The sequence below is a fragment of the Orbicella faveolata genome, unplaced genomic scaffold (assembly GCF_042242905.1).
Source record: "Orbicella faveolata isolate gen_17 unplaced genomic scaffold, um_ofav_v1 contig_1, whole genome shotgun sequence".
Classification (NCBI taxonomy): Eukaryota; Metazoa; Cnidaria; class Anthozoa; order Scleractinia; family Merulinidae; genus Orbicella; species Orbicella faveolata.
Genome location: NW_028301536.1, coordinates 30,142,203 through 30,165,664, shown reverse-complemented (window position 1 = coordinate 30,165,664; position 23,462 = coordinate 30,142,203). Strand labels below are relative to the sequence as shown.

The following is a 23,462-nucleotide window of genomic DNA, read 5'->3' as shown; positions in this document are numbered from 1 at the left end:
AAATTTTAAGCAAGATATTGCTGCATGAAGAAAATGCAGAACTTTTAAAATCGGGAAATCGAATAATGTATTTACATGCTTAGATAATTCTTTGTAGCCTGCGAACAGGCTCACGTTGGAGCACAAACGCGCTCGGCGTAGCTGAGAGCGAGAAATCGACGGGCGAAGCCGCGAGAGGAAAAAGTCACTTCTTGGCGCCTCTTTCCCGCCGATCGCTATTCCTCTTCGTCACTCGCGCGTTTGATTCAAACGTGAGTTTGCTCGCAGGTTAAATTTTTTGTGACCTTTGTGACCTTTGGACGGATAGCTGTGTGACACACTTTGTTTGGCTTGATCAAGTCACGGCTGGGCATGTCTATTCCAGGCAAGTCCAAAGATCGTACACGTGGAAAGCTAAATTCATTTACGTTTAAACCATTATTGAATTTCAATAGAAATCAGACCATTCACTTAACACGCCAAGCGATTTTTATTTTCTTCATGCAGCAGTTTCTTTTCTTAAAATTTACCTGTTACCTCGGCCTTTGAGTAGTAGTTCCTGTTGCAGTGTGAGCTGCTGAATTGCTGAGTGAATAAGAACTCCATAATAGATAGCTGAGGCGGGGGGTGGGGGGGGGGGAGAACGGGCTCCCAGGGCCCCTCCCCCAGATCCGCCAGTGCTCAATTTCAGGCTACATACCGCCGCCGTTACCTACTTGAGCAAGGGTAACATTAACTGTCTCACTTATAGCGCGAGAAACAGCCTCCGAAATCGATCGGGCAAGAGACGCTGGGTCAGCCATTCATACTTTCATTATTTCTAAATAATGAATTTACATACTCAGTGAAGTTCATTATTTCTAAGTAACAAATTTACACTCGGCGAGATGAAACTTCATTATTTCTAAATAATGAATTTACACACTCAATGAAGTTCGTTATTTATAAATAATAAATTAACACTTGGCGAGGAGAAATTCATTATTTCTAAATAATGGATTTACACACTCAGTGAAGTTCATTATTTATAAATAATAAATTTACACTCGGCGAGGTGAAATTTATTATTTCTAAATAATGAATTTACACTCCCGGCGAAGTAATTTATTTATAAATAATGGGATTAACAAACTTTATGATATGTAAATAAGTACTTTAGAGATGACCTGATTTATAAATAATTGAAGTTGTTTAATTTATTATTTATATATAATAACTCTATGGTAAAAGATTATTTATAAATCAGGACGTACCTAAAATAATTATATACATATCAACGGACAAGTTCTTGTGTCTTATTTATAAACAAATTTTGTGGCATTTCCAATTATTTATAAATAAGGGGAAAATGGCATAAATTCGGTCTAAATAATAAATTTACAAACGGCGCCCCATAACAGAATGTCTATTTTGTAGCATACGTGATTGCCTGAGGACATTTTTACAAAAACTTGAGTAATTCTGCTGTCCCCTTAGGCGACTGTTCTGTTTTGTTACGGTTGCTAAATATATAAGTGTTTACAGCGTGAGCAAAAATTAAACGCCTCGAGGCTCTGAAAATACTAGGCAACATTAGGCAAATGGCAGTGATGGACGCTAAATGCAAACTCTGATGTTTTATTAATTCAGTCTGTTTCTTGAACTCTGCCCTTCGGGAAAATTTGAATCGCCGAGGCCAGGAATATGTTGGAATAACGAGAAAAACAAAACATCACGTCTTTTATCCACATCCGACGAACTTAAAAAGACTTTCAAAATTCTGCTGTATGGCAGAAACAATACCGCCAAAAACTAGAAATAAAAACGTTAGGTTAAAGGACTAAAGAATCTTAAATAAGCTGTGCATCAGTACACGTTTTTCGACACTGGTTTCTGCGGACGATAACAAAGATCATACAAAGAGGACTTTTGCAGCTTTTTAATGGCTAAAGTTTCTCAAAGCCCAAGGTGCGCACTGAGAAGCGCTCAGCTGCGTAGCGAATTGTCTTAAGTCTACCAAAATGTGAAGGCTTCGCAGCCCGTGACTTCCGGTCAGCCTCACCACCAGAGATTGTCTCAAGACTGTGTTTTCCTCGGCCAGGTTAAATCTTCTGACGTCTACACTTCGTCGCCCTGCCCATCTAGCATTTCAATGGAATGTAGTTGTTCGGATTGGAGCACTGAGGATTTTGTGGAAATAAACTGATATTTGCAGTTGTCTTTTGGGATAAAAATGATTGCAAGAAGGGTATATTTATCTTATTGCACGGCGAATCTCCCGGGTCATTTTCTCTGTGAAAGGCGGTACTCCTTGTGCCTGTTTGAATGTTTCCTTGATCATCCTTGTACTTAAAGGTACAGCAGGCAGCGGTTCACATCACTTTGGGCACATTCGCGGGATAGTCGTCTTCCTGCTGGTAGTCACTGAACCCTTCTTTACCAAAAAATCTTGCTTCTGAGGCTCCGTAAAATGTCGACGGTATTGCGCCAACCACTATAAACAATTGAACATGCTGAGCTCCACTCAAAGCACAGTTATTTTGGCCCCACTTAATGAGGCTGCTTTCACATTGTTGCCATGGACCAGAATTAAAGCGTCCAAACTGAGGAACAACGTTAGTGTAGGTAAACGTTGCCAGCATCCTCTCCTTTTCTCCTCTGCCATATTGTGACGCTATCAAATGTCCTTTATGTATCTCTGCTTTTAGGTCTGGAGCTGGTAGACAAACACTAGCCTTTCCTGTGTTCTTGACCACTGTTTTCTTAGCTGACGTCCATTTCTTATCAACAACACTTTTTTTGGTCGCTTTGTTTTTATAACAAAGATCTCGCTTAGAGGAATATTTGTAATCTTTGCCTTTTTGTTGATATATCCTGTTTAGTTTTGCGCTTTCTCGAAAACGTTTCGGTCTAGCGCCAGCGCTCGCGGCTGAGAACTGTTCACCCGTCAGAACAGTAGCTGCGTAAAGTGGAATTTGACTATTGCAGTCAAACAGGATGGCGACTGTACCATCTTCACACAGATATGCCAGGTTTTGTACTTGCACGACATACACGTTAGGCTGAGGTTTTCCATGCTCGTCACAAGCGTTCATTATGTTGCACTCACAGCCTTGTAAGCCACTTGCATTTGAACATGGCCACAAATTGCCAACGACTACAAGGACAAATACAATTGCAGTATATTTGCCCATTACTGGTTTTTGCAACAAAATACGTTGTTGGCTGATTGATTACAGAATTGTAAAAGATATGATATCAGTTCCAACTTAGTTTCATTTAATCCCGGGCATTAAACAATTACAAGGAATGACAAACAAGTGCCTAGCGTGCTTGAATACTGATGAACTGTCAATATAGCTATTATGCAAGCGGAACTGGCTGAAGTGGCTACACCCCAGCTCTAAGAAAAACAATCCTGAAGAAGTAAGCGTAAGAGAGATTAATTGTTGCATGGGGCAAAATCAAATACTGCCTCAAGACTAGCCGTGCATAGTCGGTATCTTTTCTTCGTTTGATACCCCGAGTAATTAGATTGGAAGGTGAGTAATACATCCACGTTTATTACCGAGCTTGGTTTATTGGTCTTGTTTCATGTCAACTGATATTCGCTTTAACAAGGCGGTAAATAATTCAGTTATGCAGTGTTCTAATATCAGAACCCAAGAGAAAATGAGAGAGCCTGGACTGGGAGCTGGACTGGACTGGACTGGGAGCCTCCCTCTCTGTCCCTCATTTTCTCTTGCAGAGCCTCACTGCCCACTTCTTAGAAAATAACCCCTGCAGTGCTGTTGAATTCTCGTTAAATTGTTGAGTACCTTCATTTCTCGTAACCCTGACATATTTTAACAAAGCAAGCTCAGTTAAAGGGAGCATGCTAAAGTGTTGAACAATTCACTAAGTTGAAGTTGAACAGATTACGAAGAAAGTTGTGTCGAGCGGGTTTATCATACAGCATTAAAGTATGGAACCACACACTAAGTGATACGCAAAACAGATTTCAAGTGCAGAAAGCTAAATGCCTGACAGCTATTAACATTTAATTGAGAGTTTCAACTGATTTGTAGCGAGCTGTAACTTCATATTTCTGTTCCAGATTTATTACCAGTAGACCGGACAGCGAAAATATCAAAACTGTTGGCAAAATAGACAACAAGGACGAAGACAACTTATGTGCTGAACGTTAGCACACAAGTTGAGTTTAGTGCAAAGCTTGTTTCAAGTGTAGGAAATGATATTACCAATGTAAAAATCCCTGTTGTGAAAGTGCACTGAGGTATATCTTGCCTTTGTCACAAATGGCAAATAAAGAAATAAATGATAAATGAAGAATTTAGATGCAAACATTCTAGTAACGTCAGTGGAGCATTCCAAACAATCAAGTCTTTATTTTGCTCTCTTTAGGCTGCTGTGGCGCGATGGTTTGACTACTGGAGGACAATATTGAGCATGAACAAAACACTTAAGATATTGACGCCATAGCGTGTACACTCTCTATTGTCCGAGGTTGATGTGGCGAGCTTTGAAGCACATCGAAACACAAGTTTAGGCTTAAACTGTAACAAGTAACGTGGAAGCTACATTTCGTACGGAGAGCTCGGTCATCGGCGTGGAACAGTAAAAAAGCGTAAGCAACAAATTAGAATTCACAAATTTCGGACTGTACAGGACGTACAAAACTGTTTTAGTCGCTAAATCAAAAACAAAAAGCAATGCAGACTACTCAAAGGTCTCCGAAATGCAGTAGCCAGTTAATCATCACAAGTTAAGCATCTTATCATATCTTCGCTTTGCTACTGGTTTATCTTATCTTATCTTATCTTATCTTATCTTATCTTATCTTATCTTATCTTATCTTATCTTATCTTATCTTATCTTATCTTAATCCCGATTCCCTAATAATTAGGAGTTTAATTTGGCGCCACGTCAGTCACCCGAGTTCAATATATCACGTATCCTTTTTAAAGGGAACGGGTTTTTATTTGACTTACAAAACATACACAAAAGATTGTTTCAACCACCCCAGGTCCCTTTGGTCTGTTCGAATATGTGAAATTTTTGCCCCCTAAAACCTTTGCCTCCTAACTTTGAACAAGAGGATGTTCTTTCAAAAGCTTTGAAGAAAATTTTAATTATCCCAAGCTTAATTGTTTTATCTTATCTTATCTTTCAGCATCATGTCTTTCCAGGATCTCTTTGGAGCCAAGTATGGAGCTGACGGTGGTGCATTGTACCACAAGATTCCTTTTAAAAGCTACACTGAAGATTGGCAAAACTCAATGATACAGATAGGCTTTAATGGTTGGGACGAATTCTTCTTTCTGTTCTTCCACCCAGATGGAGACTTATGCGGGGTACCAAAGGGGGGGCAGCATGCTGGCCAACTCGTAAAAGCGCCTCCTCCCTCCTCTCCTATTACTCAGGGAATGGATTGGTCAGATAACGCTCCGTTAGTTGCCATCATTAATGCAGATCTATTAGGCTTGAACCTGTTTGATTTTCTTTTCTGCGATCTGGAAGGAAAGCTATGTGGAGTTACAGGAGATCAGTTTTATTCAGGACCACTCCAATCAAGCACACAGGGGCAATGGCTGGATACCGCTAAACTGCTTGGAACAAGTGGATGGTCCTCCTTTGACTTTCTCTTTTTCGATCCAGAGGGGATCTTATACGGTCTCAAGAACGGTCAACTTCATAAGCGGAGTCCGCCCACAGATCCGACTGACGACTGGTTAGGAACATCCGAACTTATTGGTACGACGGGCTGGAGAGGGTTCCGGTTCCTCTTCTTTATGTCTAATGGCGAATTGTATGTCGTCGCCGAAGAAGGAGAAGACTTGGACAAGGAAAGCTTGTACAAGGGTTTGCCCCCAACTCAAGGCATGCCCTTTGAAAAGTGGCTGGCTTCCTCGAGCACGACGCTTATTGCTAAAGATGACTTCAATGTTATGCAATTCCTGATGTCCCCCATTAAGGTATGGGTCACCTATCTTGTGCTTCGCCTTCGCTTGGCTGAGAGAATTTTCCCTACGAATCGCAACGGTCCAAAAATGTATGTCCAGGCTGAACTTAGCAACAGCTATGGCCAGTTAAAACGTGGATATATTTTATTACTGCATAAATCTGTTTTCTGATGAAATGAATGGCAAGGGTGAAGATCATGCAAAAGAAAATGAAGATGAATATTTTACCGATGCATGCTTAAAAGATCTTCCTGAACTTATCCCATTTAATTTTTGTCGATATTCAGTCTACAACCGAGGATTATCCGAAGGCACTCAGCATTTTCCCGTGGAAGATTAAAGAACATTTCTGCCCAGAAAAAAGATAGGATAGGAAAACTGCTTGAAATAAAGTCTTCGAACTCTTTCGTAGAGTGCTCGTACGAGTATGCTGATCCAAGATGGTAAAAACAGCTTTATAATTAACTAGGGTTTTCTTTTTACCATTTTCCTCAGGCCAGAGGACCCTCAAAGATGGAGGACCGAGATTCTACGAGCTTTATTAATAGTGAAAGTAAACTCAAGGTAAGTAAATCCCACCAGTAATGACGTTTTCTATGACTGTATATAATACCAGTTTTCTGTTACAAGCAGTGTAATATTTTATATTCTATTTTATTGCTAAGTCAACGGGAGGCTGAACTCTACCTGCTCTTGGTCATGATGATAATTTCAATATTACTTTCTGTGGTGACGATTTTTATCGGCAAAATACTTTTATGCTAGAGAACGTGATTCGGACTTGCAGAGCCTAGATGAGATGAATCACCCTCTCGACGACGAAGTCATTCTCTCGGACACCTAAGACTGAAGAAACTAGCCTTTTTTGTCATTTTGGTAAAATGAACATGCTACAGAATGTCTATTTTGTAGCATACGTGATTGCCTGAGGACATTTTTACAAAAATTTGAGTAATTCTGCTGTCCACTTAGGCGACTGTTCTGTTTTGTTACGGTTGCGGAATAGATAAGTGTTTACAGCGTGAGCAAAAATTAAACGCCTCGAGGCTCTGAAAATACTAGGCAACATTAGGCAAATGGCAGTGATGGACGCTAAATGCAAACTCTGATGTTTTATTAATTCAGTCTGTTTCTTGAACTCTGCCCTTCGGGAAAATTTGAATCGCCGAGGCCAGGAATATGTTGGAATAACGAGAAAAACAAAACATCACGTCTTTTATCCACATCCGACGAACTTAAAATTACTTTCGAAATTCTGCCGTATGGCAGAAACAATACCGCCAAAAACTAGAAATAAAAACGTTAGGTTGAAGGACTAAAGAATCTTAAATACGCTGTGCATGAGTACATGTTTTTCGATACTGGTTTCTGCGGACGATAACAAAGATCATACAAAGAGGACTTTTGCAGCTTTTTAATGGCTAAAGTTTCTCAAAGCCCAAGGTGCGCACTGAGAAGCGCTCAGCTGCGTAGCGAATTGTCCCAAGTCTACCAAAATGTGAAGGATTCGCGGCCCGTGATCTTCCTGTCAGCCTCACCACCAGAGATTCTCTACAAGACTGTGATTTCCTCGGCCAGGCTAAATCTTCTGGCGCCTACACTTCGTCGCCCTGCCCATCTAGCATTTCAATGGAATGTAGTTGTTCGGATTGGAGCACTGAGGATTTTGTGGAAGTAAATTGATATTTGCAGTTGTCTTTTGGAATAAAGATGATTGCAAGAAGAGTATATTTATCTTATTGCACGGTGAATCTCCCGGGTCATTTTCTCTGTAAAAGGCGGTACTCCTTGTGCCTGTTTGAATGTTTCCTTGATCATCCTTGTACTTAAAGGTACAGCAGGCAGCGGTTCACATCACTTTGGGCACATTCGCGGGATAGTCGTCTTCCTGCTGGTAGTCACTGAACCCTTCTTTACCAAAAAATCTTGCTTCTGAGGCTCCGTAAAATGTCGACGGTATTGCACCAACCACTATAAACAATTGAACATGCTGAGCTCCACTCATAACACGGCAGGAGCCATAATCGGGGACGGAGACCGTAAGCCTTGGGATCCGCGCGTACCTATGATATGGGACAATTTTTCTATTTTTAGAACAAATTGCGCCATCCTGACGTCATATATCCGCGCGGATCCACGCACATGTCGGGGGCTCTCGCGGGGATGTCGTCACGTTGCGTGATCAAATGGTGAGAGTTGAGACACCTTGAGAGATTATCTTGCATATTTTTCACAGCGACGGCAGGGAATAAGGCAGGGAATACGAACCAGGGCGCTTATACGTAGTTCTATGCTCTGAGCTAATGGAAAAGGTGGGTTTTTCAGGGTCGAAAACAAGACTTCAATCTCGCGCTGGGAATGAATAATAAGATCTGCTCGCGCTAGTTGTAAGCTTACGAGTGTGTTTTTGCGTTTGTTCTGACTTACGAATATAGCAAGAAAACTCTCTACTCAGGGTATCGAGTTAATTTGTGAGTTTCTCAGACAATGGTTACTCATAACCAAAACCTGTTTTGATGGTTTCTTATTGTTTCTGCTTGTTTGGTGAGTTTGCAAAAGTTTTTGAAAGGAAAGTCTGACGCGTACAATTAGCTCATTTGCATAGTGCAGCTCGTGCACTTTCAAGTCCGAGTCGGTGTTTTCAATTGTCAACAAATCTTGACAAAGATTTCTTCCGTTATCTTTTGTGCTGAGATGCTGCAACAAATTTCACGAACACAAAAAAGGCTACATCATGTGTGTTTCTTCAACATAAGCATAGTGAAGTTTTACACTGCGAAAATGAAAATAGACAAGGAGTTTTGATAACTCGATCAACAAAATCGAAATCGTTATTCGAAGTTGATTAAAGAAAGCGTCATCGTAACTTTGCTGATTATTTCTGCTTTATTCACATATTTTCAGCTTAGCTTTTAATATGTTCTCAAACATTTATCAATCTTAAACATATTTAAAAACTATAGAGTTATTGTTTGAGTTCGATGTACGCTTTCACACGAAAGTGCGGCGGAAGTACAATTTGTCATGTTTACAAAACACGCATCGGCGGGCGCTCTCATTCATCGACAACAGAGAATTTACTGGGTTTTTACACGAATAAAACTGAGCAGTATCTACGGACGTAACGTTTTTGGGCCTTGATGAAACATCAAGCGTTGCTTACAATTCAGGCGAACCTCAAACTGACCAAACTAGCGATTATTTTGTTTTACTTTTCAGTCGCGATAGACTGGCAATTAAATTCCTCGCAAGCGTGTGGCAAGAGGAGCTAGGAAACTATGAAGTCCTGAAGCTCTGCTATATCAAAATATATCCAGCTAGTTTTTTGCTGTGTAATGGAAAAGCTGTTAATCTTCAACATATGTGAAATTTAAAGTGCACTAATGTACAGCTCATGTAAAAGAAGCATCCGTCGGAACACAACTTGGTCAGCGATATATATAAGCTTAACGCGGAACATACCTAAATTCGACACTGTCTTACTTCACTCAAACTGGAGCAGCTTACGACGAAAATACTTAAGTAAAATTCCAACAGACGTAAACGCGTTGAGTTGTGGACCAAAAACATGAAAAATTTCGGGAATTTCGGACGCCATTTCCCCCGCGCGACATCCACAAAAATCCTCGCAGTATGTACGCGCGTGTCCCGCAGGCGATGGCGCAATTTGTTCTAAAAGTAGAATTATTGTCCCATATCATGGGGACAACCCCAATACTAGTAAAGGCGCGCGCTTACGGTCTCCGTCCCCGATTATGGCTCCTGAACACAGTTATTTTGGCCCAACGTAATGAGCTTGCTTTCACATTGTTGCCATGGACCAGAATTAAAGCGTCCAAACTGAGGAACAACGTTAATGTGGGTAAACGTTGCCAGCATCCTCTCCTTTTTTCCTCTGCCATATTGTGACGCTATCAAATGTCCTTTATGTATCTCTGCTTTTAGGTCTGGAGCTGGTAGACAAACACTAGCCTTTCCTGTGTTCTTGACCACTGTTTTCTTAGCTGACGTCCATTTCTTATCAACGGCACGTTTTTTGGTCGCTTTGTTTTTATAACAAAGATCTCGCTTAGAGGAATATTTGTAATCTTTGCCTTTTTGTTGATATTTCCTCTTTAGTTTTGCGCTTTCTCGAAAACGTTTCGGTCTAGCGCCAGCGCTCGCGGCTGAGAACTGTTCACCCGTCAGAACAGTAGCTGCGTAAAGTGAAATTTGACTATTGCAGTCAAACAGGATGGCGACTGTACCATCTTCACACAGATATGCCAGGTTTTGTACTTGCACGACATACACGTTAGGCTGAGGTTTTCCATGCTCGTCACAAGCGTTCATTATGTTGCACTCACAGCCTTGTAAGCCACTTGCATTTGAACATGGCCACAAATTGCCAACGACTACAAGGACAAATACAATTGCAGTATATTTGCCCATTACTGGTTTTTGCAACAAAATACGTTGTTGGCTGATTGATTACAGAATTGTAAAAGATATGATATCAGTTCCAACTTAGTTTCATTTAATCCCGGGCATTAAACAATTACAAGGAATGACAAACGAGTGCCTAGCGTACTTGAATACTGATGCACTGTCAATATAGATATCATGCAAGCGGAACTGGCTGAAGTGGCTACACCCCAGCTCTAAGAAAAACAATCCTGAAGAAGTAAGCGTAAGAGAGATTAATTGTTACATGGGACAAAATCATTGAGCTCAGCAACATTTGAAGTGTTTTTAATCGTTGTTACAAGAGACTCTGTTGCTATTCAAACCATTGTCAGTGCCAGTATTCGTGATATTGGCAGTCACAAATACTGCCCCAAGCCTATAGCCGTGCATAGTCGGTATCTTTTCTTCGTTTGATACCCCGGGTAATTGGATTGGAAGGTGAGTAATACATCCATTTTTATTACCAATTTTGGTTTATTGGTCTTGTTTCATGTCAACTGATATTCGCTTTAACAAGGCGGTAAATAATTCAGTTATTCAGTGTTCCAATATCAGAGCCTCACTGTCCACCTCTTACAAAATAACCCCCGCCGTGCTGTTGATTTCTCGTTAAATTGTTGAGTACCTTCATTTCTCGTAACCCTGACATATATATTTAAACAAAGCGAGCTCAGTTAAAGGAGCATGCTAATGTGTTGAACAATTCACTAAGTTGAAGCTGAACAGATTAAAGGCTAGGAAATGATTAATAATGGTAATTGAACTGAGTGGAGTGCAATTTGGTCTGAAATCATACGCGTGATTTCAAAATCGAACGAGCGCGCAGCGCGAGTTCGATTTGAAATCACAAGTATGATTTCAGACCAAAATTGCACGACACGAAGTTCAATTACCACTTTATTAGATCCATTTTGAAATCGCACAATTTTATCGCCTTAAATTTTAGATTTTTGGTGTATTGTTCCAGTAGCCGGTTTGTTAAAAAAAGCGGAACCGGAAACGCCTTTACGTCTAATTTAGTATGCAAAACGATGTCATGTGACGAAAACTCATTCGAGCATGACAAAGAAGCAAGCAATTCTGATCTGAAGTCGAAAATAGTCTACTTCAGGTATAAAAGTGCAATTCTCGTCGCCTGAATCAATTGTGGAAGGGCTACCTTTCTTCTGTGGTTGAGGCTGCGACTTTTCATTGTCTTTGGAGAAGAAATTTGAAGGTGCATATCCTGTGTAATTCTGCGATCGATTTCTTTTGAGTTGTGAAACTCCCTCGAGTGTACTATGCCAAGTGGATTGTACGTTTTTTTTCTTTTAAATGCCGTTCAGTGGTATGATTTTAAGGGTCCAGCTCGTTATCATCTCCGTTTCTTTTTGTAACCTCGGCGTAGGACTCAATACTCAGGACCTTGTCAAGTTCTGGCAGCGCCATTTGTTTTAACTAAAGATATTTCCAAGATGGCGGGACTGGCACCGGCTTCGTAAGACGTTCGTCCATTCACTATTTTGTGCAGTGTGGCGTATGTTGACTATGTTTATTCACAGCAACAGAGTTTAGCTGTTTTGTTGCTTCGTTTGAAACTACCGGAAACCTGGAAACATCTACCTTCTTGAGATGACTCTGAATTTGTTGTTGTGTGGTTTTCGTTTGTTTATGTTTTACTGGACTCAGCATCATACGGATCTTGAGCAGATGTTGAAGAAAAATCGCCAAAATATTCGTCAAAATGGACACTGAAAGTTGGGAACTTCCATTAAAGTAGGTCTTCAGCCTAAAGGAGCTTATAATCGTCATTCAGAAACTAATTAATTAAATTTGTCAATTTTTTTGGAAAAAAAGCTACAATAACAACAAAGTTTTGGCAATAGTGTTTGCAAAAATCTCCACACAGTGGCTTTTTGCCTTTCATTTTCCTGAAATTTTGTTGATTACTTTAAACTAACCTTGAAATCTGATGGGTTGTTATGTTCTACTGGCCCATTCTCATTGGCTGAGAAAAAGATGCGATTTAGAGCAAAAAATAGTGCGATTCGTGAATAAATCGCACCATTGAGAGCCAATCAGATTGCAAGGATAACCAGTGATTTCAAAATGGATTTAATAAACAGTTGTTTTTATGCAGTAAATCTTTGCATAAAAAAAAACATTTTTGATTTAGCTTTTGCATACATGTATCGAAAACCCGACAACCCCTCTGCAATGATTCAGTCAACAGTTCTATCATGTCAACGTAAGAGTGGCTGCGGAGATGATATATAGCATGAGTTTTAAATGTGGTGTGTTTGTCTTGCGGAAAATTTTGCGTGTGATGTGATCGTTTTCGAAAAGCTTCATTTTCAAAATGTTTTCCGTCCATAGTAAATTAAAGCGCAAAACCAGCGTTTTCAAATATCTCCGGTTTGAAGAGCGTTTTCGAAAAGCTCCGTTTCTGTGATGGATTATGGTGTGGACGGTAGGGCTAACCGTAGAAATAAAGCTGCGTGTTCAAATATTTGTGCGGCGTAGCATGGACGGGGCCTATGAAAACAATAACGAGTCACGTGACCACAGCCATAGCGGTTTCACAGATTTTAACATCCTAAATGCGATTTTCTCCGAGGTTTTACTGATTGTAACAGTGTTTTATTTTGCGAGGGGTCTTGCCAGTAGAGAAGCCTTGCCTTAACGCGCTTGAGAGCAAGACAATTCACTAATAACGAAAGACTGTAAATATTGGAGTTAACTCTGGTGTGACGCGCCTACACCAGAGAACGTGCCGTAATACAGGTGCGTGTTAACATCTCAAGTGTCTCCCTATCGGCTCTAGTTGCCGATCTAGATAGGAAAATCTAGACCGCTTTCGACCTGGCTTTCAATATCGAGTCAGCCAATTAAATTCGTGAATTTGGGAGTTCTCAGTCCCAGTCTTTATAATAAAGCCATATGCTACGCTACTGTTATATAAATAACGAACAATCGCGATTAGGCAAAAAAGGATCGGTGTTCTCTATGCTAATTAATAAATTGACTAAGCTTGTTCCTGTCAACATGGTTGGATATTATGTTGGCCTCGTTCCTTTTAGCGTGATTACAGACTTCACAATTTGTGTACATACTGCGTCTCGCTTCATAACTGAACTTAACGCGAAAACGAACTTGCCGGGACAATGCCCAGCCATTTTGAAAGTAAAAGCTAGGTCACCTATACAAGTTACAAACAATTTAAATTTCGTCCTGAAAAACCTCTAACTTGACCAAAACCATAGGAGCCAACAACGTTATACTCTCAGGTTATGCTTTCTCACTAAATATATGCTTTAAATAGAGACCTCCTACGCCGTAAGGCTCTCCGTCCGACGCTGCGGCCAACTGTCCTTCTGTGGATGGATGATATTCACTACCGTATTTTGTGCATTAACAAACATCCTTCAGTAATTTCAACATCATGTCCTCTCGTGATCTTTCTAGACTAGTGCAAATTTGCGGTCGCACGACTTTTTAATTTGAAAATCCTTTTTATTGCAAATTTCGTCACCAAGTCAACACTGAAGATATGCAGAGTTCATTGATCTTGTCGCATGTGTTCCTCCAACCAAGCTCCTTAGCAGCTGTCAATATTATTTGACAATGCGTAACAGAAAAAAATACAATACAATATGCAATAAAATCGACTTATCACTTTTTTAGTTTGTGTTTAAATGTTTTTTGACTTCCTTCGAGTCATTTTGGGCCGTTTCAGAGCGATTCCGGCGAGTTTTGGTTTCATTGTTGACTCTACATATTCATAAGGAACACTTCACACTGTAAATCAACATCTTGCCTGCTATTTTCTCTACTTCAGAATGGAGTCAAGATGACTTCGAAACGTCAGAGTTTCCTTTTGACTCTACATATATCATTTATAAATGATGTCAAGTAACACACAAAAGCAAGGCGGTAAATCGATTTTATTGTATTTTGTTTCCATATGCGATCGAAGTATTGGTTCATGTCTGCTTCTGCGATAACTTTTTTCCCATGGATTTTAAAAAATATAAAAATAATTTCTGTACTCAGAGCGCAGTTTAAAACCTTATTAAAAGTGGGATATTTGTTTCGGTTAATTATAGTCTCGAGGGGGCTCAAATGGTGTCATAGATGCTGCCTAATTCGAGAATGGAGTTCTCACAGCAGGAAATATCATGTTTGTTTTTCATTGTCTCCAGGGAGTGGTCCAGTTAAAGACGGAAGACGAAGATCCTGTCAGTACTATTGATAGAGGCAACCAACACGAGGTAGCTAACCCCTTTTTGTAATGCCAGTCTCGAACATGGGAAGAGGAAGTCATTTATTGTTATCTATATGATCAATGGTCAGTACACCATTATTTTCTGTGAAAGCGTTACCGTGGCCGTGGTGAGAGATAGGAAATTCCGGACCGCGCTAATAACCAATCAGATTGCAGGATTCGTTACAGTGCCCTTTTGGAAAAAAATACAAATCCATTTTTCAAAAGGCCGCCATCGTCATTGCTAAATCTCCCCATTAACATAAAAATTTCCTAAAAACAACGTAGCAAAGAAATTGGCCAATACGCAGCCATTTTGAACAAGCCCAACAGCAACGAAGAGAGCGAAACAAGGAGCCATAATCGGGGACGGAGACCGTAGGCGCTTGCCATTTCTAGTATTGGGGTTGTCCCCATGATATGGGACAATAATTCTATTTTTAGAACAAATTGCGCCATCGCCTGCGGGACACGCGCGTACATGCTGCGAGGATTTTTGCGGATGTCGCGCGGGGGAAATGGCGTCCGAAATTCCCGAAATTTTTCATGTTTTTGGCTCACAACTCAACGCGTTTACGTCTGTTGGAATTTTACTTAAGTATTTTCGTCGTAAGCTGCTCCAGTTTGAGTGAAGTCAGACAGTGTCGAATTTAGGTATGTTCCGCTGTAAGCTTATATATATCGCTGACCAAGTTGTGTTCCGACGTATGCTTCTTTTACATGAGCTGTACATTACTCCACTTTAAATTTTACATATGTTGAAGATTAACAGCTTTTCCATTACACAGCAAAAAACTAGCTGGATGTATTTATGACGAATAGTACTTCCGCCGCACTCTCGTGTGAAAGCGTACATCGAACTCAAACAATAACTCTATAGTTTTTAAATATGTTTAAGATTGATAAATGTTTGAGAACATATTAAAAGCTAAGCTGAAAATATGTGAATAAAGCAGAAATAATCAGCAAAGTTACGATGACGCTTTCTTTAATCAACCTGGAATAACGATTTCGATTTTGTTGATCGAGTTATCAGAACTCCTTGTCTACTTTCATTTTCGCAGTGTAAAAACTTCACTATGCTTATGTTGAAGAAACGCACATGATGTTAGTAGCCTTTTTTGCGCTCGTGAAATTTGTTACAGCATCTCAGCACAAAAGATAACGGAAGAAATCTTTGTCAAGATTTGTTGACAATTGAAAACACCGACTCGGACTTGAAAGTGCACGAGCTGCACTATGCAAATGAGCTAATTGTACGCGTCAGACTTTCCTTTCAAAAACTTTTGCAAACTCACCAAACAAGCAGAAACAATAAGAAACCGTCAAAACAGGTTTTGGTTATGATGAGCCGTTGTCTGAGAAACTCACAAATTAACGCGATACCAGAGTAAAGAGTTTTCTTGCTATATTCTTAAGTCAGAACAAACGCAAAAACATACGCGTAAGCTTACAACTAGCGTTAGCAGATCTTATTATTCATTCCCAGCGCGAGATTGAAGTCTTGTTTTCGATCCTGAAAAACCCACCTTTTCCGTTAGCTCAGAGCATAAAACTACATATAAGCGCCCTGGTTCGTATTCCCTGCCTTGTTCCCTGCCATCGCTGTGAAAAATACGCAAGAGAATCTCTCAACTCTCACCATTTGATCGCGCAAAGTGACAACATCCACGCGAGAGCCCCCGACACGTGCGTGGATCCGCGCGGATATATGACGTCAGGATGGCGCAATTTGTTCTAAAAATAGAAAAATTGTCCCATATCATAGGTGCGCGCGAATCCCGAGACTTACGGTCTCCGTCCCCGATTATGGCTCCTGACGAAACTAAATCATATCTTTTGTATTTCAGAGAAAAGCACAATTAAAGATGGAGGTCAAACGAGATGTGGCGAGCATTCCTGAAGATAGCAGCCAAAACAAGGTAGCTACGTTTGTTTGCAATAAAGATTTGGACTATTGTCAATGTAAAATAAACAATCTCAGCGGCTTAAGACGAGAATTCTTTAGGTTTTTTCCTTGAAATTTTGCAGTACTTACACCATCGATATTAACCTAATTTATTCTTCAGAATTGGTCTTTCTACGACTCGTTAGTGAGCACACTTGGGTACGCTGGAAGATTTATAAGAGACAATTCCAAGGTAGATAAAACTAAATGCATTAGTTTTCCCTTGCTTATTTAAGTGTTTTATGTCCTCCAGAAAGTGTTCTTCTCTTTATCTACTTTTCTGTGCAAAGCGGAGAAAAACTGCCCATTGAAAAGAGATCATCTGCGTGGGACACCGCAAACACAAAGGAGCTCCAAGAAAAGAATCGTTCGACTGACTCGTTCACTAATTATATTAGAACCCAGCGATATTTATGAATCAAGATTAATTATCAAACTGATTTCTGGCGCAGTTGCCTTCCCATCCCTTTCTTCCACCTTCCCTTCCTGTCCCTTCTACTCCTTAGAATACGCCAACATATCAAAGCCTACCCAACTCTACCCTACCTCACCTAACCCCACCTTACCTTGAGCTCCCTCAGTTCACATACCATACCTTACTTGCCTTACATTACCTTCCCTTACCTTTTATATGCAGACGTACTTGGAGAAACATAGCAAACTGTCAGTTTTGCTAGCTGTGGTTGTAGCAATTGTTGCAGGTCTAGTGATGACTCTTTACCCACATTCCAGGTGAGTTTTATAAGAGTGGAAAGGGCAAATGTCTATGTGAAAATCAACGGTAGAAGTTGAAAAATGTTGTTAACGTATATTTAGAAGAACTATTATGTCGGAAAGAAAGCTGATTTGTAGGTGTTTCATGCCAAGAGCTTTATTCGTCATGATAAAAAGGAGATTTCACTGATGACAAAACAACAAAATGCAGTTTGATCATGAGAAAAATACATTAATTTCTCGTATCTGTATGAGCATCATTGGACAAACAAGATAAGGCATATTCTAATGTCGTTAGTGCTTCCGACCACTTGCATGTCTACGTTTACTACTGTTTCAGATCTAAACTCCCTGATACTCTCAACCTGTCGGCCTTTCCGAGAACACTGTTCCAGGCAGAGAAGGATCCCAAGGACTACGATTTTGGTAAGGGATTAGATAACTCTTGGTTCGTATAAATAAATCTTTGTAAACAGCTTTTGCATTCTTTACTGAATCGGTGTGTAAAATGAAAACTGGATATTGGAACTATGCTCTACTTTCGAATTATTTTGGAACTTTTTTGGTGTTTTAAGTAGTAATCTTGGAGGAGGGTCGCCCTTTCGCCCTTAAAGGCGTCCCTGCTCAGAAAGTCACCAGAAGTCAAACTTCATTAACAGCATGAACGTTGAAATATAGTCAGGGACATTTAGAGGTTTAACATTTCTTCTGCTTATGTGGGCTGCTTGCTTGTAAATTTCAGGAGTGCGAATGGACGTGCAGGTACAAGACTGTACCAGTGAAACACATTGGAAGAAGACTTTTCCTGATTTAGACTACAGTCTTCTTGGCTATGACATCCTTTACGGATATCCGCTGGCTAACGGGCGCGATCCCGGGTTTAGACACCCTATATTCAGCGCTAATTATTCACAACCAAAACAAACTTCGGATTGTCGCTACGTTGTTCCTCAAGGCTTCATTGTGATCCCCAGCGAGTCTTGCGTGGTGTCGTTTCAGTCCAAACTGGTTCGAAATAAGCAAGAAATGTCTGAACATCTTGGCGCTCAAGCTAAAGTCGAAGGTAAATTAAACCTGTTGATCTCAGAAGAAAGTTCTGTCTCTAAGATTCTTGTGATAACCAATGAGTCAAAATTAGCCATAATAGATAGTTTCCAACAACTCAGCCACAAGAAAATTCATAAAGTCCAACAGCTTATAGATTTAGAGAAACATTGTGGCCTAGTGGATAAACCTTAACTAGCCCCAAAGAAAGACTGACATGTTCAACAAAATTTTTAAGGCCCTCAAAACTTCAAAAGCCACTAAAGATGCAATTTTCTGATCCACAGGTGGTGGCTGGGGTTTTGAATTTTCTGCCAGTGCCAGCTATAACAAGGATTCATCTGAAATGTCAACTGGCGAATTTTTATACGTCATGTCCCACGCTGAGTGTCAGAACTATTACAGCATGGTTGATTTCAAAAACCCCCCACCTTTTGATCCAGGCTTTCTGGCCTCGGCCAATAAGCTAGCCGACGCGAAGGACGAAGATGTCCTCGAATTCATTGAATATTATGGAACTCATTTCTTTACCGATGTAACGTTTGGAGCCAAGTTTGTCCAAAAGCACAAGGTCAGCCAAACAGCTTATCAGTCTTTAAAGAAAAGCAAAATAAGCGTAGAAGTCCAGGCAAGTTATTCGGGGCTGTTCAGCATTGGCGGAGGATTTTCTCTGGACAAAGAACAAAGCGACGCAGCATCGAACTTTTCAAAGGCTGTCGAGACGACTACGTTTACCGTGGGCTCCACCCCACCTGCAAATGGAGATGCTATGACCTGGGCGTCGTCTGTGCAACAGAATCCCGTTCCTATGCTGTATTCGCTCTCTGAAATCGACAACTTGTTCACTGGACAGTTTTCCCAACACCTGACACGAGGAGTTGATTGCACGGCAGTAAGAGAAAAACTGAGCAATATTTCTCAGAAATATTGCCAATTAATGAGAAAGAAAGGAACCGTTCATTCGTGTGAATCCAGATTTCATCTTGAAGCTGCAGGCATCGATATCACAGGAAGAGGTATGGTTTGCTTGTTTCATTTGTCATTTTACGTTGAAGACAAAACTAAACTACATCTGACGATTTTTTTTAGGGACGGGCTGCAGTTTGGCTGGAGTAGCCCTATACTAACATAATCTCTTGCCAATCCTTCCCTTTCTACTTAACTGTAAATACATCATGGCACCCTTGGGAACACACTATTTTTTCTATTCGATATCTAACCTTAATTTCGCTGACTATTAACGATATCCCAAAACCTTTCAAAGTCCCTAGGAGAAAAAACGTAATTTATTGTGAAAGTCACGCTCATGCAAGGAAACGCAGACTTCTAAGCATATTTTATCGCAACATGAGACCGCTTTTATCCAGAATACACATTTCTACGTATCTAGTGTACTTTCCTAAGAACAATGTTGCGTGAACGAATCTTTTCTGGAGAGCAAAGTTTTTGTATCATCCCTTTCAGTGTCATCTTTACAGATAACATCCATTAGTCAACTCATTCAGTCTGCTGTTCTGACAGGTTACCGATATCTCCGAGAGGTAGACAAATCTCTCTGCATTTCATTTTGTCTGCAAGATCCTAACTGCACTGCAGTGACGTACAGTGTCCATAAACCGCCCCATGCAAGTTCTTTGTGCAAGTTTTACAGCGCACTAGACGAAAATGTGAACGTTCATCTAAACCTGACGAAGCGAAATGGCAGCGATGGTACTCAATCAGATTTGGTCCTATTCATTTCAAAACTGCAGGATGTGCATCTGACTCACGCTAAACTGGAGCCTGAGGGAAACGCCTACTTTTCAGAAAGAATGGATCAGGGCAGTTGTAACTCTACCTGTACCGAAGATCTTTTTTGTGATGCCTTCAGCTTCTCATATAACGGGACCTGCTCCATGTATTCAACCAGGGATATCGCAGCTATTGCTGTAGAAAAGGACTCGGAAGTGACATTCATTGGGTTGCATCCAAATTAGCTGGAGTTAAGAACTGTTATTCGAGGATACGTACATTGCTTGGTCTGCTGTATTATCAATTTAATTTAGCCATTTGTGTGGGTTTTTAGTAATCGTATTTTCTCTGTCTCGCCCAATGTTACCCGCTCAGCCAGCAGCAAAAATAGCGTTAGCCCAATATGGCGTGCTGCATACTCATTAGTTACCCCCAGTATTTTGCGAGGTACTCATTTATCAACCCGGGTGAGGAGAGTCGTAGTGAGAATTACACTCGCTTTCAGTGTTACGTGCATAGCGACTATCTTTCAACATGCCATCTCTCGACGTGCTATGTAACCTGGCCTACGTCAAAAATGTAAACACAACTGACTTCTTTAAGGTCGAACTCAGCTTTTAGTCGCGAAAGATGGATTTATTTGACATCAGACTAAAGCTAGGAGTATCAAGAACTCTTTCTGTGAGAGACGAATAGACTGTTTTGAATGTTTACGTCTTTCTACCGGAAGTCACTTTTGAGAGCTGATCGACTACACTAAAATCGTTTGAATTAACCCGTAAATCAGGAAACATGCAAAGTCCCGTTCTTCTTCATTAATTTGAGGTCAGTAACTATCATTTAATTGTCATTTGTTCCTCTGATAACCGGAAAAATTGCCAGTTTCACAGTTTTATATAGCATGTCGAAAGATGGTCGAAAGATGTCCTATCCACGTAACGCTAAAAGCTGATGTAAAGTCTTTTTCCAAGAACTCTAATCAGCGCTTGAACCCGGGTCACCTGATCCGGTGTCCTACACCTTAGGGTTAGTAATTCTCCGTGTGTCCAACAGAGAAAATAAGGTTACATTTTGTTTTTAAAAATCCTATGTAAGGAATTGTCTAGATAATTAGGAAGTTTAAGGAAACCACGACGGTTACGGCAACGAGAACGTCACATTACAAAGGGTTTAATGAGCAAAACAATGCCTATGAACGTGCGTTACATAAAATGTATGAAGCAATTCTCTGCAAAACTGAACAACGTGAAATGACCAATTCAAGCTCTGCGTATTTTGGAGAACGTGAGCCACGACGGCGAATTTTTTGTGTTTCTTTTTGGAATTGATCGCTGGTATTACATATTTCGGTTGAGCTGCTTTTTAAACCGATCGTCGAACATGTTTAGGAATGGCGAAAATCAAAGGTAAAATATGAATTCATTTTTAGTAGTCGTCGTCCTTGGTGTTGTCTTCGTCATTAATTGCTTATTTCTCGCTATGGTTGCTTTTGATAAACCTCATTCCGGATTAAGAATATGTTCCGGGATACTGCAAAATAGCGATTCCTTCTGTTTGTCGATTAACAAGGCTTGCGCTTGTTGATTACTGAATCCAACCCCTGGATTGTTTTGTGGTTTGGAGTGACGACTAGGAAACAACTCTTTCATTTGCCTTTCATTTGCTTTTACAAGCTAGGAAAGGAGAAGGATGAGAGCATGGTTATTTGCGTAACAAGCCGTTTTCTCCACGACGCGACTTAAAGTGACCGAATGCCTGTAATACATTGGCCGTTTCAATACTAGAAGACGCATTATACGTCCAGACGGATAATGCGTCGTCACCATTTTTATACTGAAGGCACATTATCCGTGTGGACGAACTTGGGTAAACATTTGTAATTTGTCTGGTTGTGCGTCTCTAGTATAGAGATGGGCACAAGACGCGTTATTCATCGAGACTAACTATCCTTCGTTATGCGTCTTGAACGACGCACGCACTACGAAAAATAGTTCGTCTCGATGCATAACGCGTCCCCGTGCCCGAGTGTGCCCGTCTTTATACTAGAGATGCATAACCAGACGAACTTCAAATGTTTGGCCAAGTTCGTCCAAACGGATAATACTTCTTTAGTATAAAAACCGCCATTCACTCGGGAATTGCAATGAGTCAAACGATTTAATTGGGAAGCCGAGTTTGTTTTATTTATCGTTACTTAGAAGTTAGGTCAACTGAACACAACCTAAATTTTAATTGCCAAGCCTTTTTCCTTTTTCGTCTGAATTTGAAATGTGTGTCGTGAGTTACGTGAAACATTTTTCCCGATCAGTACATTTCTGAGATTTCTGAAGTGAAAAAGGATTTAAAAGTTCTGCAAGCAATGTATTGTTTTCAAAACTTGTGTTCTTGTATTTATTTTATGGCAAGGTAGACTTGTGTTAACGTAGAAAGACATAGAAACATAGAAAGAAACAAAAATCTGTCATCGAATTCTCTTTTTGTGGAGCAGAGAGCAGGTTGAGTTTTAGTCCACCTTACCCAAGGTGCAGGAATGACGCCATTTATTCCGCGCATACAAGACCAAGTAGAGTTTTCTTGTAAAATGGCTCAGCTGCTATGCATACAACAGGAAAAAGGCCTCATCCGTGCATTTTGTCGGCTACAAAAGTAATTGACCGGACGGCTCTCGCCTTTGTAGACACTCTTCTTTGTCACAAGTCCTGCGTGCTTTATTACAAACCAGTTTTAGTCTTATTTAACCACTGACATCGGGAGCGCGTGTATTAAAATATTTTATCTCACTTATCCGGCACCGAAGAAAAGACTACTGGTTAGAACTTGCACGGCAATCGCTCGAAAAAAATATTTATTATCAACTTTTACATTTGTATACGTTGATTGGCACAAAACAGTTTGTATTTTACGACTTATACAAAAAAAATTCCCCAAGCAATTTAGTTTTCAGAGCTCGAATTTCAAGTTGGTTTTGTATCTCAGCTTAATTGATTAACAATTTTTTAACCTATATATTCTTATCTTAAATGGTTGAGTGAAAGTGTATATGCATTGCTCCTAAACTAACTGAGCTGGTTATGTAGGCAAGGAAACTGTGAGACCATGTAGTCCCCTCACATCGTAATGGAATCGGACAGGGGCACGTTTCATGGCATTTAAATTTACATCGTTATTATTAAACAGTTGATTGTCGTTTGAATTGTGTCTTGCTTTCTTTATCCATCTTTTGCTGTACGTTGTGTACACATGACTGCAGAGCACATCGCTTCCCGGCGCGTCTCACTTGTGACAATAAGCTGGTAAGTCTGCGTCGGCCCTCCATAGTTAATCCCGGTTTCTAAACAGCGTTGAATTACAGGGATAAGCACTTCTTCTCCCACCTGGATACACCCGGTTCTGACGCATGGCAGGATTACCCCAC

At 40.4% G+C, this 23,462-nt stretch overlaps 1 protein-coding gene and 2 pseudogenes across 1 annotated transcript; 1 reads left to right on the top strand and 2 right to left on the bottom strand.

Annotated features, from left to right (window-relative positions):
• Positions 1–1,580: 1,580 nt before the first annotated feature.
• Positions 1,581–3,351, bottom strand: LOC149118723 (uncharacterized; annotated as a pseudogene).
• Positions 3,352–4,969: 1,618 nt separating this feature from the next.
• On the top strand, positions 4,970–23,240 carry LOC149118721 (uncharacterized). Its single transcript, XM_089271781.1, has 9 exons — positions 4,970–5,933; positions 14,549–14,617; positions 16,461–16,532; positions 16,680–16,751; positions 17,196–17,290; positions 17,613–17,698; positions 18,015–18,335; positions 18,604–19,332; positions 19,838–23,240. The coding sequence occupies exons 1-9, from the start codon at positions 5,136–5,138 to the stop codon at positions 20,290–20,292; spliced, it is 2,697 nt and encodes an 898-aa protein (XP_089127907.1). The 5' UTR covers positions 4,970–5,135; the 3' UTR covers positions 20,293–23,240.
• Positions 7,019–10,446, bottom strand: LOC149118722 (uncharacterized; annotated as a pseudogene).
• Positions 23,241–23,462: the final 222 nt, after the last annotated feature.

Excerpts from the sequence above, each read along its gene's own strand:
- LOC149118721 (XM_089271781.1), top strand. The coding sequence starts at position 5,136 with ATGTCTTTCCAGGATCTCTTTGGAGCCAAGTATGGAGCTGACGGTGGT. Across the intron at positions 17,291-17,612 it reads ACTCTTTACCCACATTCCAG|ATCTAAACTCCCTGATACTC; the intron begins GTGAGTTTTATA and ends CTACTGTTTCAG. Across the intron at positions 17,699-18,014 it reads TCCCAAGGACTACGATTTTG|GAGTGCGAATGGACGTGCAG; the intron begins GTAAGGGATTAG and ends TGTAAATTTCAG.